Raw genomic sequence first — 16,178 nt, forward strand, 5'->3', positions numbered from 1 at the left:
CTTCAACCACGTACAGTGAAAGGTCTGTATTCTGGCACAATTTAGGACTAGGTATAGGTATGGAATGTGAAAATGTATCGGGTTAGAAAACAGGAATTACTGTACTGAAATAAAATAGGATAGTAACAATAAACTCTTGAGTGAACTGAAAACAGCAGCACTGTTTATGCGACCTAACAGCCACAGTCAAAAGCCGGATTCCACCCAAAACTAATATGAATGCGAGCGGCTCAATTGGTGCCAAACAATAGAAATGCTGAATTAAAGACGTTTAATTGTATTTCTTCTCTGTCACGTTTCTTGGAATTCTCTCTCTTAATTATTACTGTAAGTATGTACCTATACATGAATAATTGAATAAAGACTGCTATTACAGTATTAAATACTGCTCTTCTTGATAAAACATATGGAAGTGAGCAACATCATAATAATTCTGTTGTAATAATAAGTATAATATAAGATATAAATAAATAAATAAATAAATAAATAAATATATATATATATATATATATATATATATATATATATATATATATATATAAAAGTATGTTTGTGGAGTCCACGTGCGACAGAAGTGTAACTTTAACAAGAAATAATATTTGAGAGTAGTAAGGATGCGGGTATGATCTCAAATGCAAAAAAAAAACTGAGGAGTAGACAAAACACAAGCAGCGTTAACGATAATTCCATCTAGCATAACTGCTGCGTCATACCTACCTCTCCCCTGTCGTCTCCCCTTCCGGCCGTTACAACTAGTACGTAGCATGTTATGCTACGTACCTATTTCCCCATCCTTGTCATCATCCCTTTTGACCGCTAGTGCGTGCGTTGGAGTGGCGTCGCCGCTACGCACACTATCTCCTCTCCCGGTTCTCCCATCACATACCAATCCCGTTCGTGTGATCAGAATTTTCGTAACTCTCAAAAATTGTAGCCCCCTCAGCCAAAAAGTTTCGCTTCAATAAGTAAACATGTTATTTACTTTTTCTACCAACTTATACTTCTGCTGCAAGCGAATGTTTAAGAAGGAAGTGTTTTTTTTACCTTCCCCCAGATCCTGGGTGCTGCTCTGCCATCGGCCCAGACCCAGCAGCAGCGAAACCTGAACGTCCACGAGCACATCAGCTACACGCTGCTGAAGGAGGCCGGCGTCCCGGTGCCGAACTTCGGCGTGGCCGGGACGAAGGAGGAGGCCCGCGACATCGCGCAGCGACTGAACGTCAAGGACATCGTGCTGAAGGCGCAGGTCCTGGCCGGCGGACGGGGGAAGGGGGCGTTCAAGAACGGGCTCAAAGGCGGCGTCAGGATGGTGTACAGGTGAGCGAACCGGTTTGTGGCGCTCGTCGTTGTCAGCCGGTAGAGGGCTCGATAGCTCAAGGTAACCCCTGGGACTAAACCTCTTAACTTGACGAACAAATATATCGTTGCAAAATGCTCAATATAAAATCAACAGTTTCAACTCTTGAGGAGTCCATTTACAAAGGAGAGAGAACCAACATTGAAAAAATTTCAGAGTGAAAATTAGACCACTACAAGAATAATTTCCATTACCAAATTTTACTCAATATAAATTTTAGGTTGACCGACAAGAAATCGGTAAAATATTATCATTCTTTACAAGGTCGTGCTCTTTGATTTTCGTGATATTATTTCGGCTAAATAATAACTCTGAGATATACACTACAAATTGAGTTAAGCTACTGTTGTTTAAGGTCAACAAAACTTTAAAACAAAAAAAAAAGCTCATAAATGAATAATAATTGGCATATATAGCTCTAAAGCAAGTGTGATTACAAGTGCAAAAATTATATACAAACGACAAAACACCTTTATTATATGGTACCCAATAGGTAAAGCAATATACAAATCTAATTACTAAAACCCAAAAAAATTTAAAATTATAACTATACTACAAATAATAATTAATTTGTCTAAAGGCCAAAAGCTTTTATCATTTGAGATGTATTGCCTTCTTGACCCTGGTCTCTATTCTGGAGCTCCCTTCCTCAGGGAAGGGGGCAACGAAGGTTTGAGATACTTGTCGGGTTCTCAATGGCCAACTCGCTACAAGGCACATAAGTTGTAAGAGGCACGTCCGAGTCACGAGAAGCGCGGCCAAGGCACGGAGTTGCTGCCAAGTCACGAGAAACGTGGCTGAGGCATGAAGGCGCAGCCGAATAGTGAGAAGCGTGGCTGAGTCTCTTTCAGGGTTGTTAATGTCAGGGTGTCTACCAACTGTGAAAACCAGGAAAACTGGGAAAATGGCAGGAATTTGGTGTGACTGGGAACTAACAGGGTAAAAGCCATGAATATCTAGATAATTCAGGGATTCGTAAGTTGTGTTAGTAATAGTACTTTCCACTTTACAGCAAGACAAACTTAGCCTCTTAATTTTTTTTCTCCATTCCATGCCACAGGACCAACAGCGAACATCTTGGTGAGCGAAACATGTTGCTGGAATCACAGTAGTCTGACGTTTCATTGAAATATATCATATATAAGGGATGTGAGTAGTCAATAATTAGTAGTAATTACATTAATTTCAACATTTACAGAAAATTAGACTCGAGTCATATGTATGATTTGAAATACAGGTGAGTCCCGCTATTCCAAACTAATTGGGACTGAACACTATCCGGTTTAGCAGGAATTTGGAATAGGCGGATTTCATGAATAATATCAACATATTGACTTGTTAAAGGCGTAAATTAACATCTGCTAGAGTCAGCTCTATACAGCGTTGATTGGCTTGTGAACAGGTTCAGTGAAAGTCGGAAGGGAAGGGCAGTGACCTTATTATATTTATATTGCCAGAAATATACCACACTTTATCTGTTTTCATATAAAATGTCAGAAAGCTATTCACAATAAAAAAAATTGGCCAGTGTCCGGAAAAACTGTACTTAATGGATTTTGTGTATTTTTGTGCTGTGAGTTGGAGTGAACATACCGTTGTTTCCTGCAATTTCGATGATAGCAGATACGTCAAGTTCAGGGTTACAGTAAGGAAAATCAGAAAATTAATTTTCACCTTTAAGTAAGACAAGACCACTGGAACTTATCAACCAGCAGTTTTTTAAACAAAGGAATAAGAGCAGTTTTAACTACCTGGTGTTTAAACTTTGCGGAATGACAAATACATAGAGACCTGAAATTTTCGCGATCGCGATAACACGAAAAATAACGCGAATTTCATTGATTTTCGCGAAATAATACGATTTCGTCTAGTTTTCTGTATACACGCGAAATTTTAAGAAATGTACGGTAACAAACTTGGTTTCATCTTGAGTTCGCCGGCATCGCCATTGTCAGAACTAAAACTAACCAACCTTAGCGGTAGCCTGCCACTGTTTACGTTTCGAAAATCACATACTTTACATGTATGTATGGAAGAACGAAATATATTGCTGCTAAGATGTGACCACAACACAAAATAAACATAATGTACGCAACCACAACTCCACGTCATAAATGAGCGATACTGTTGATGTAATGGCTGGAAGGAGGCGGCAAGTTGTGAGCAAGCGGAACCAGCTTGGCCAACCCTTCAGCAAGAAATGTCCGTACGAAAATGTAATTTGGACCGTATTTCCCGATCCAGGTTCGTACATGAATTTTTTTTTACGATTATATTAATAAAACTATTGCACAATAATGACTTCGTGATTTAATTTTGCCATGAAATAGAATTACGAAATAAACGAATTAAAATCTTGTTCTCACACAACGCAGTTATGGAATAAACTATTTGTGACGCCACAAAAGATTGCATGCTGGGAAGAATCAGCTTTTATTTCACAAACAACCGGCACTGGCAGTCTTGCGCACGTCTGCCGTAAGGATCAATGCTATGTGTTTGTAACGCGATTCCAGCTGAAGTATAAGATAAACACCGTACAACCATACATTGCCACTTCTTTCGTTTAATGTATCGTATTTTATTGCTGCATGGGAACATTAAAATAAAATAACTTGAGTTTGTGTAACAATATGCCGAAAAATGCTGCAAGTGCGCGGCAACGTGCCGACGATTTCAAAAGCGACGGGCTATATGCACCCGATACGGCGACGTTAATGTGCAAATTTTGTAATTGTAAAGTCACATTTGAGAGAAAAGACACCGTGATAAAGCACACTAAGAGCGAAAAACACATAACTAAAAGAAAAAAATATGATGATGGGTGTGCTGATAAAAAAATTCAGAGCTCTGTTGCAGAGTGCTTTGGTAGTGCTAAACGTAAAAAAGCAGACGTCGAACATTTGGCACTGAGGACAACAGAGGCCTTCGCTAAAGCTAACATACCTCTTCAAAAATTGGATGATCCTAACATAAGGGCATGGTTAAATGAATTTGTGGCAGGTTCTGGAGACATGCCTTGTGTCAAAACACTGAGGGAAAAGTATGTTCCTAAACTTGCTGAATACCACTTTGAAAACGTGATGGAAATTGTTAAAGATAAACTAATTTTTATCTATTCGGATGAGACTACAGATAGTCAGGGAAGATGTGTTTTTGTGGTACTCTTTCTAGTGCTCCAAGAACCAGTAGGCGAACCTCAGGTAGTAGTAGCTTCAGTTAATTTTCTTGCAAAAGCGGATGCGACCACATGTGCACAAGTTATTTCAGAATGTGTAAATAAGTATGCAATTTCATACAAGAACATCAGAGGTTTGGTTACAGACTCAGCTCGCTACATGACAAAGTGTGTCAACAGCTTGCAAGTTCTGTATGGAGATCACGTACTCCATATTCAGTGCTGGGCCCACAAAGTTGCCCTAGTAGGAAATGTGTTGTCATGTGAACTTGTTGAGGTAAACGATGTCGTAGTGAAGGTAAAGTCTGCCTTTTTAAACACTCGCAAGAGGAAACACCAATATTTGCAATATTTGCGAGAAGAAACTGTGAAACCAGATAAATTGTTTCCAATGCCAGTCAATACTCGTTGGAATTCATGGTTTCGTGCAGTGTTCTACCTGGCTGAATATTTTTTGGAAATCATCAACTTTTTCAGAAATAGTGACTTTCAGGAAACTAACAATGCAGGAATTAAGTATCTGATCATGCTTTCAGACAAAGAAGTATCCGTAATTTTAGCACAGTGTATTTTTGTACAGCAGCATGCTTCTGAAATAATGGATCTGCTAACGAAACTTGAAGGGTCTAAGTACCCTACATCACATTCTCTGTATGGGGATCTGGAAAATATACAAAAAGGTTTGGACTGTGCAGCAAAGGGTATATTTTCCAATACGTTCGAAAACAGTAGTGTCCTCAAAAATTTGAACACCACTGACATTGCACATGTGAAGCACAACTGCCAAAAAGCCACAACACTGTGCATGAACAAACTGCAAACACTCATGAACAGTGATCCTTGTGCACATGTTTACAGGTCATTGAACCAGCTTTTCAACCCTAAGAACATTCTGCTTAACAAAACTGAAAACATAGTTACACAACTAAAATCCATTGCTGACCTGAAGATGATAGACAGAGTTGACCTTTTTAAAGGGTATCAGTCTCTAAAAGATGCAGCAGAGTCACTGTGCAGAGCTGGTGAAGTTGTTGATGTAGTGAAAATTCTCACTGCACTGACAACTGACTGTCAACAGTTTGCTTCAGCTGTACTTAAATCAATATGGATGCCTACAAATAATGTTGAGAGTGAGAGGTTGTTGAGTCACTACAATATTGTTGTTTCAGATAGACGGCAGAACTTAAAAGAAGAGAATATTGAAGTGTTTACAATGCTCTCCTTTGATGATTGATATATATATATATATTTTTTTTTAAAGAATTTTATGCAACAGTTATGTTAAGCTAATGTGTGTGTAAAATTTTTACAAGGAAATTATTAACACATAGTGTTCAATAGTGAAATGAAATGTTTTTGTGGTTCTACATATGATGAACAGTTCTTTAATTTATTATGTTATGTACTGAACAATACATTAAGCAACCAAGTGACTAAAAAATTTCTGTATGGAAATTTCACAGTCAGTGGTGAGCAATTTTTATGTACAACTGGAAATTTAATGTTTTCATTGTTATTTATTTTTGGTTTAAGCAAATGTAAAGAGTGTGTTTAAATTAGGATAATTATAAGCTATGCCAAAGAAAATTAATTACGTAACAAATATTAAGCCTATACAGTTAAAACTATTTAATTTAATTATACAGATAAAAAAATAACACAGCTTTTTTACACCGCTTTTTGGCAAAAATAATACCGCTTTTGGCCAAAAATAACACCGCCAATTTCAGGTCTCTACAAATACAGAATACCAACAATGGAAATATATTATATATATATTTATAAAAATACATGTATAAATATGCATTTATATATTATATTTTTTTATAGTATTTTTATTATATAATATAATATATATGTATGTATATGTGATATTAATATTTTAGTCTTCTCAGACCTCTTTCAATAATTTGCCTAACTGTAGACTATTATTGTTAAATATTCAAAGTACATTTTCAATTATTGGCTGTTCCTTTTTAAGATCTTGTGACTTAATAGTGTTTTTTGTTTTGTTTGATATGGCGACAGCCCAGAGGAGGCAGAGAAAATTGCAGGCAAGATGATTGGTCAGCTGCTGGTGACCAAGCAGACTGGCGAGAAGGGCCGCATCTGTAATTCTGTGATGGTGACCGAGCGGAAGTTCCCCCGCAAAGAGTTCTACTTCGCCTTCATGATGGAGCGTGCTTTCGCTGTGAGTGTCTCCAAACTTCATTCCACAGATCGGTGCGGTTCGCCAGGGCAGGGTTGGTGTGAAGGGCGTGCAATGTATATAGGGCTTTTACACGTGATATCTCCATTCTGGGGAGTCAAGATAAGTTGGAATTGGTCAGGGAAAGTCTGGGATTATACTTGAAATCCTGGAAAAGTCATGGAAATTCTCCAGAAATAGTAATTTGAGAGACTAGTTTTCACCTGTGGCAAGAACTTATCTTGACCCCTCCTCCCTTTTTTTTTTTTTACCAAACCAACCAAACTAGTACTTTTCGAGACAACACCTCATGTTGCCATCACATATTAATTCCATTAGACCAAATATTTTTTATTCAACTTACATGGTAAATATATTCATTTTCAGTCATTTAATTTTAATACATAGCAAAGTTTGATAGTATGGAAAAATATTCCTGGTTTTTAAATATTTGACGATATGCATGCGTGTATCTTTCAGTCCAAATGATTCAGTTCATCTACCCTCCCACATTTTTTTTTGTGTTCTATCACTACAATATTCAAGTAAATTGTAAAAATTACTGACAGTTACAAATACAGCGCTCGGGGCACAATTTTTGTCTGTCCCCCTCTGGTTCGTCCCTACAGAGTCGTGTTCTGGTTGAAACAAAGAAAGTGGATTGATAACCAGGCCAGCTGTGGGGGTGGTGCAAGCTGGGTTATCGTTATTTTTTTCAGAAAGTTGCAAAATACATGAATTATTTTTAATTTTCACTGTTGGTTAGGGAAAGTCATGAAAATTTTATTACATATTGTCTGGACACCTGCTTACAGATGGGCTAAGTGCTTGCTGATGATTGTGGTCCAGTCAAGATGATTTTACATTATAAAAAAAAAACTTTTTTTACCTACATTGTCAGTTGGAACATGTGAAGGTCTTGCAATTTTGTATGATTGTTTTTACAGAAATGAATGTTGAATATTGGATTATAAAATGTTCAGTTTACCTGAAGTGCCCTTTAGTTTGGTGCCGTAGTAAGTCCAGAGACTTGAGAGTAATACTAATAAGGTGTATTCATAATACTGGAAAGATGAAAAAAAATTTAAGCAGGCATGTTATGTAATTATGTACTATTTTTATTCCTTTAATGTATGTATATAAAATAAAACAAAAATTAAACTATTTTAATGTGTTTAACTTGAAATTACTTTTCTTAACTTGCTGCAGTCCATAGTTATAGTAGAATGAATCTTAAAATACTCTGTAATGAATGCTGGTTTTTATTTTTAATATTCATCTCAAAAAAATTGTAGAATGAATGCATTATATTTAGGGACAAGATTACATGGTGAATTGCGTTAAAACCGATATAACACCAGAAATCATGTCATACACTACATAACATCAAAATACAAGTTGATACACCAAGAAGCACTGAAATGCTACTAAAGCATGAACTTGATAAGCATTTTTAATTAAAACTTAACTAAAATCACAAAAAAAAGTAATCTTTTAATATTTCTAATTCAATTAAGGTATTTTATTTAGCATTAAGTTTGTACCAAAATATATGTACTATATAGGGTAAAAATTCTTGTACTTTTTTTGAGCTGGCATCTGTTATTAGTGACATCACTTTTATATTACGACATTTGGTACATTTTTCAAACACACAAATACTTGCAATTTATTTTTATTGTTCCCAGTAGTTAGGCTTGCTTATTACAAATTATTATACAGTAAAAGGTCATCATGTATCTGTCAAATTACTCTGTTTTGGGAAAATAAGTATATGAAACATTTACAATGCCATTATTTGTTGAATAATATGCTAACTTTAAAAATAAACAGTTTATATATATATATATATATATATATATATATATATAAACATCAAAATATCTTTTTTTAAAAAAAAACAAACAAATTTGGCTTAAAAATAAAACTATAAAATTTGTCTCTAATTATAGTGCTGTAACACCTTGTCTGCAATAATTTTATTTTAAATACTTACATTTCAGGTTCTCACTTCATGTTTGTATTATCTTGGCTTGTAAGTTTTAGCTGCATCAGTGTTTGTAGGATACCCTGAGGTTTTTTTGTCATTGCATTTTAGCATTATTTTTTAAGTCTGCAGTACTGTCATTGTAACTGGTTTTGTGAATTGGTTACATAGGTGTGCTGTGCTAGAATTTTTTTTAAAAATATTTTGTGCCTGATGATTTTGTCATTGTATGATTTTATTTCAGGGTCCTGTGCTAATAGCGTCCTCTCAGGGAGGTATAAACATCGAGGAGGTGGCAGCGGAAAACCCAGATGCAATCCTGTACGAGCCAGTCGACATAAGCACTGGTGTGTTAACATAGGGCTAGTGGAGAAATGAAATTTCCTTCTTGTTTTTAGTTAATTTACATTTTATAAAAAACAGAAATTTCAGTGTCATTTATTTTTAAAGTGGGAATTTAAAAAAATGGACTATTAGGTACTTGTTTCACCATACTAGTGTTTTTTTGACTGTAATACAAAAAGTATTCTTAAATAAAAAATATGTATCAAGAATGGGCGTAGATCCTGGGGGGATCCTCCCTGGAATCAAAGAGCTCACCTCTGAGGGGGGCCAAAAATTGTAACTGTGGAATGGGAATTATAAATGTTATACCACCCTTTGAATTCTACAGATTTTTCACCTTTGTATCGAGCATGCCTAGGAATTTCAATCAGAAGAGTATAAATAAATTGACAAGCTCGTGTGTGTTTTAAGATAGGCCCAATTTTTGCTGTAAAAATTATTAAATTTGTGTGAAATAAAAATGTTTAATTTATTTTACCAATGTGCTGAATCACAATAATTTTGTTTAGGAATGTTTTACTATTTTTTTTTGGTGAGAGTTTTTTAATCATGCTTAATTTTTGTGATTTTATTTACACTTCAATTGTATACTGTATGTTAATTGTACATTGAAATCTTGTTTATCTGGACTAACTATATCCTTCTCTTTTATCTATATACACACACGCACGCACGTCTATATCTTCCTATCCTTATCTTTACAAAACAGAAGATGAACACACAAACATTCATTTGTATACATATTTTTACCTATCTATATTTTTATCTGCCTCTTTACCTGTCACAGGTGTGACATAGGTATATGAAATCTTGCACTTATTTGAATGCAACATAGTGTCAAAATTTCAAAGCAATCAGTGAAGAACATTCCGAGATTATTATTCTGAACAAACAAACATTTTACATTTTTATTTTTATAGATTAAATAAAATGTCTACAGATAAGATCTCGATCAATGAGGGCCAGATAAAATGATGTTTTATTGTATTTCAGTGGTAGTTCAGTTATATGGAAATCTTATCCCTGCAAACACGCAGTTATTAAAACAGTGTCCTGTACAGTTGAGAATAGCGTCATGATTGCTGGTGGTGACCGCCAGGTATCTCCAAGGAGCAGGCCCTCAAAGTGGCGGACAAGGTGGGGCTTGGGGACAAGCGAGAGCAGACGGCGGAGATCCTGCTGAGATTGTACAACCTCTTCCTGGCCAAGGACGCTCTGCTCATCGAAGTCAACCCGTACGCAGAGGATGCTAGCGGTGAATGTGAGTGTGCTGCTTGACATTTCAGTCTGCAAGGGCGAGAAGTTGCAGTAAATAGGCTCTGCAAGTTAAAACACATTTTATTTTCAGTGAATCATTTATACAACGTATTTTAATGATCTAGAAATAAATAATTTACAAATGCAGGATGTCTTCAGGTCACAAAAGACCCGAGAAACTAACAAAAGCATAGGACTATTCATGAAAGTCACAAAAAAGTCTGAAAATAAACAGTATTGATGCTAGAAATCATGTGCCATGAAACTACAGATTGCGGGATTGGTCCCCTTTCGTGGGATTTATAACAGCAAAAAAAATCTTAAATATAGGACAAAGGAAATTCTTTTATTGCAAGTGATAAAAATCTGAGAAATGTCACTTTTTTTAAAATTAATTTCAAAAAATCCCTTAGTTTTTTTAGTAATAGAAAAAATTTATGAATTCTATAAAAAAAAAAGTTACATGGGCATGTATGCCTTAGCACAACCACCTTTAAGTAAAATATTCTTTAAAAAGCCATCTGAATGTAATTTTCAATAGTGCCTGCAATTTTTTGTTTAATTTAGAAAACCTGCATATTTACACACTGCAATATTTTACAACCAAATTTGAATTTCTGAATTCATTTGAACACTGAGGGCTCAAAGGTTGTCCACATTCTGGAAAGCTAGGGAAAATCATGGAAGTTAAATTATTTTGGGAAAGTCAGGGAATTTACATTAAATCCTGAAAAAGTCATGGATATTCACCGTGGTAGTTATTTGAGGAGAAAATTTAATGCTCTAGTCTGCCATCACCAAAAGCTGTGAAATATTTTTTTTGTATGGTGTTTTATTGCATAGTCATACACACTATGAAATGGCATATGCAAGGTTCTGTTTGAAAAAAAAGTTTAGAGAGAACTAAGCCAGCTGTAGAGATGGTGGAGGCTGGATTTTCTTTATTTAGCTAGCAAAATTTTCAAGAAGTTGTAAATTATTTTTTGAAAATAGTCAGGGAAATTTGAAGTTTTGGCCAATAAAGTTAAGGAATTTTGAAGTTTTAGCCAGTAAAGTCAAGGAAATTTGAAGTTTTGGTCAGTGAAGTCAAGGAAATCTGAAGTTTTGGCCAGTAAAGTCAAGGAAATTTGAAGTTTTGGTCAGTGAAGTCAAGTAATAGGGAAATTCTATTAAAGGTGTGGACACCTTGGTGGAGCATGTGGGTTCTTGCCGCAGACTTCTGCCTGGATGCCAAGATGCGGTTTGACGACAACGCAGAGTACCGCCAGAAGGATCTGTTCGCCTTGAGGGACTGGACCCAGGAGGATGAGAAGGAAGTGGCGGCTGCCAAGCACAACCTCAATTACGTGGCCCTGGACGGTGAGTGGTAGCCCTGCGAGTGCCGATGTGGCCGCCTCGACACACCTCGGTGCAGCAGCGCATTCAACTAGCAGGGCAAGTTGACGACTATGACGATTCCTCGGGAGCTAGGGCTGCGTGGTTCTGGTTTTTGTTGGTCTGTTTGGTTCCGGTTCAGTTTTACAACAAGAACTTCGATTCTTGGTTCCAGTTTCGATTCGTATAAAGCAACAAAATAAACTCAGTGCTGCACTAAATATGAATGAGTTTAACTGGGTCATTACTAAGGACTAACTGTCCTTGGGATTATGCAAAAGTTCACTAATGCTTCATCATAGGCTCTTGCTGGAGTACAGACGTTAAATTCGTCTCTTACTTCTGTGAAAACGATAAATTCCTGAGCCACCGAATAGTGTGACCTCACATAGGCATGGTCGGGCAGAGAAATTTGACTTCGGGCGGGCTCGGGCGGGTAATTGTCCAAAATTTTCGGGCTCGGGCAATCTCGGTCGGGCATCAAAATCAGTTAATGAAATAAATTTTGAACATAAAATAGTCTTACTTAAGTTTGCATTGACAAACCTGAACTGTTTTTATTTATTTACTATACCGCACTGATATGAAAGTTAAACATTAAACTAAAAAATAGAGTGCATATTAATCTTGGAAATAAAGTGCTTATTAACTAAATTGTGTTTGGGTAGCTGCTTGAAGGTTCATTGTCACTGTTGATTGTTTGACCTACACTTCCACTGGTATCCATTTTGGTAAAATAATGACATGAATTAAATAGAAACAATTCACAACCACTTTCTGCAAATGCCACGCAACTACAATGTGTGTAATTAAAGTCAGCTTATAATCCTTCTCGCACACAGCAAGCAGCTCCACCGGCCTTGAACACTACTTTGTGACTATTGAGCAGTGAGCATCCGCCGTGCGTACGCGCGCGCGCGCGCGTGCGTGTGTGTGTGTGTGTGTGTGTGAGAGAGACGGGCGACCAGCTGCATCGTTAGTCAGCCAGCGAGAGTAACGGTAAATGTTGACCTTGACCACTTCCGCTTGCTGCAGGGCTCGCTCTCTTATATCTGTCTCCCCCTCCCACAAACACACTTGCTGACCGGGCACCTTCTTTATCTTATCTCTCACACATACTCACTTCATCGGCTGGTGCCGGTACGGCGGCGGCGTGGCATGTTCCTGCAGCTGCCGCGCGTTCCAAAAAAAATAAGCTTTGTTTACTTGCGCCGTGCGGTATTGCCGTTTTCCAAGGTGCCCGATATTTTCGGGCACTGAAATACCCGCCCGGAATTTCGGGTATACTTGATACCCGAAACACTGCCCGAAATTTCGGGTACCCGACCATCCCTAACCTCACATGGTAATGTCCAAGTAATGACTAGACAAAGCACAGTATAAAAGAAACACAAAAGTGCAATGGGGGACTTCCCCGGGAAAGTTGCCTTCCTATTGGCTACAAAGATTGTTCTTTATGTGATTCCTGGGTCAGAGAGCTTTCCTATAGTGCCTATGGTTTGGGCTTAGTTCTGTTTCTCCCTCTAACGCAGGATGTGATAAAATATAGTCTCTCATTTTGGTGCCTCAGCGTAACGCATCTAAATTTCTTTCACAGAAACCACACTCATGTTCTAGGAACGTCCCAAAAGCACCATGGAATACACATGTATAATTATAGTTATAAAATACTGAAAATTACACTTGCATTAATAATAACTTAACCAACCTTCTGCTAATCGGTAAAAACTTAGTTAAAAAATTTTTTTTTTAAATATTAGCATGAAAAACCATGTCACTTTGAACATGAAACTATATAATCAGTTGATCCATCTTCATGACAAAACATAGTATTTATTCCTCTTAAAAATACTCATAAAAGCTGGGGAGGATGGGGGTATTTCAATTTAAAACTTTATCCTCTATGCCTTTGATTGGAAGTTTAGAGTTACGTCCTTTCACTCTATATGTGGTGTTATAATCATGGTTTCCCTCTGTATTAGGGAACATTGGCTGCCTGGTCAATGGCGCTGGTCTCGCCATGGCAACCATGGACATCATCAAGTACCACGGAGGCAACCCCGCCAACTTTCTGGACGTTGGGGGCGGAGCGACTGCACAGCAAGTCAAAGAAGCATTCAAAATCATTACTGCAGATCCCAAGGTGAAAACATGTTGAAAATGTTCAATGTGTACACCTTTAGTTATACAGCACACATCCAACTTAAAGTCCAATTCATCCCACACTTTGGTTAACAAGTCCGGAGTAATGGAAGCAACAGCTTCTTCAATTCTGCGTCTCAACTCTAGCAAATCATTAGGTAGCGGCGGAATGTAGACAATCTTTTATAAAACCTCAAAGGAAAAAAATCTCATTATGTTATGTCAGGTGAATGTAGAGGCCAGCGAAAAAAGAGTTTTGTCGTCTCTACCATTACAACCAATCCAACGGTCAGGGATTTCGACGTTCAATCACTCTCATACAAAGAGATTTCCAATAGGTTGCGGCTCCATTCTGTTGCCAAATAAAGTTTTAGGTTAACTCTCTGCTAATCGTCATTTTGCGTAATTGGCGCTGCAAGTGAGAAAACAACAAAGCAATCCTCGCACATGTGCTCATCTAAAACTGTTTGAGTTACTCTTTAATTGTGACCATGATCCAAAACTTCACACTGCTTACAGTTGATGCTGTTATATTAACTGGGATCGTAAATTGACGTACTGTATAGGTTTTTGTTCTAAGCGGGATGGAGTTGATTATTCAATCTGCAAACGTTTGGAGATTGTAGTTTATACTTTAACATCATTGAAAAAGGGAGATGTCCATGTCTAAAGAATAGGAAAAAAAAAACTGCTTAGGAAAATGATGATGATGAAGTACACAGGAAGAAGACTCCAAGGAAGACCAAGGAGGAGATGAGAAGAGCAGATAGTTAAAGGAGTGCAGGAAGAGAGGAGAAGACTAATAAAGTGAAGGAAGAGGAATGGTGGAAGGACAGAGTATGATGGAGGCATTTTACTTGGCTGACCTGGCTACAGACTGGAAAAGTTGATGATTTCATGCTGTGTCACACTAAGTGGTAATTGAAAATTCATTCGGAGTATTCAAAAGTATCAAAGATGTTGGGTATTGAGTCTCTTAAAAATTTAATTTTTTATAGTTTTGATTTATTGTTTGTAGTTTGTAATTACAGTTAAACTTCAACTATCCGGACTAACTTATACCAAAGGGAATCCGAACCATCGAAAATCAGGATGATCCGGGTAATATGTGTAATAAGCAAAACAAAATCCTTAAATAAGCAGACTTACCATTTATTACTATCAAAAACTAAGTTTTATTACAATAATACTTAAAATACAAGCCCTATATTGTTTACAAGACATTAAAAAAATATATATATAAAAATAACTTTTTAGTTAATATTTTAACAAAGAATTCGTCCTCTTTCTACTTTTTCAAACACATGTGGCTTTTGAATGAAGCATGGTCACGTAAATGCTTTATCATTAATACAGCTGGAGCAGTGTGGTGACACGTCAGGTGATTGCTGACTCCAGTTGGTGTTGGAGCTGGCCGATACGAATCGGCAGAAGCAGATTTTGCAGATATTTAGTTGAATCGGCGATTCTATATTCACGATACACTTGTTAATTTTTGGCCGATATTGAAAAATGAAAGTTTCTCTCATAGCTTAAAAATCCACCAGTACTGTTTTCACTTTTCGTACTACTACATACTTGAACATTATTTGTTAGTTACATGTGCCAGCCATACATACCAAACTTAAACATCCTATGTTTTAATAATGTTTTTGAATCTTATACATCGTAAGTAAATATATCTACAGCATGTTAAAGTTAGATAAGAACAATAACTTTATTGGTTTATTTAGAGCATGGTTACCATTACAAACAATGGAAAGTACCAGATGCTGGAACTGTATAGAAATGTTTATAATATTATGACTAAGACATTTTTAAACTAACTTACTTAGTTTTTAAAAATAGTAAAAAAAATATAACCAAATAATATAGGACTTCACATAAGCTAAATTATACTGTTACTATTTATCGTGCAAAGTGACCACATAAAATGCATTTCCGTGTAGATGTTTGGTACCGTAAATTTTCACCACCACATGCGTTAACATAGTATTGGAATTCCTGTTCTTGAATTCTAAACATGTACAAAGTATCGCTATTTTGCACATTTTAAATTAATTTTTTTAAATCTGTAATTTTGTGAATCATATTTTATAGTTACATATTATTAAATAATCATATTTTATATAATTACGTATTAAATAATTAAAATTTCCAGCTTCCATTAGTAAATTTATGTTTCAATAAGCAACTTACTGGTCGTCAACAAACAAATGAAAGAAGCTAAAAATACGAGTTAAAAAAAGAGAAGTTATGTTCCGTTTATAAACTAAAGTAGATGTGCATTTGCATTGCATGCTTTTCTTAGAATGAGTTCGTTTAGTAATTTAGTAAATTTATAAAAAAA

General features: G+C 36.3%; 1 protein-coding gene across 2 annotated transcripts in view; it reads left to right on the forward strand.

The window, feature by feature from the left end:
* Positions 1 to 16,178, forward strand: part of LOC134531961 (succinate--CoA ligase [ADP-forming] subunit beta, mitochondrial) — a 29,288-nt gene that overhangs the window by 1,589 nt on the left and 11,521 nt on the right. For both annotated transcript variants that reach the window (XM_063368058.1, XM_063368059.1), the window contains exons 2-7: positions 1,055 to 1,317; positions 6,564 to 6,726; positions 8,955 to 9,057; positions 10,155 to 10,316; positions 11,528 to 11,671; positions 13,669 to 13,829. In XM_063368058.1, the coding sequence (XP_063224128.1) occupies positions 1,055 to 1,317; positions 6,564 to 6,726; positions 8,955 to 9,057; positions 10,155 to 10,316; positions 11,528 to 11,671; positions 13,669 to 13,829 (996 nt within the window). The remainder of the gene's footprint in view (positions 1 to 1,054; positions 1,318 to 6,563; positions 6,727 to 8,954; positions 9,058 to 10,154; positions 10,317 to 11,527; positions 11,672 to 13,668; positions 13,830 to 16,178) is intronic.

Source organism: Bacillus rossius, chromosome 5 (genome assembly GCF_032445375.1).
Source record: "Bacillus rossius redtenbacheri isolate Brsri chromosome 5, Brsri_v3, whole genome shotgun sequence".
Classification (NCBI taxonomy): domain Eukaryota; kingdom Metazoa; phylum Arthropoda; class Insecta; order Phasmatodea; family Bacillidae; genus Bacillus; species Bacillus rossius.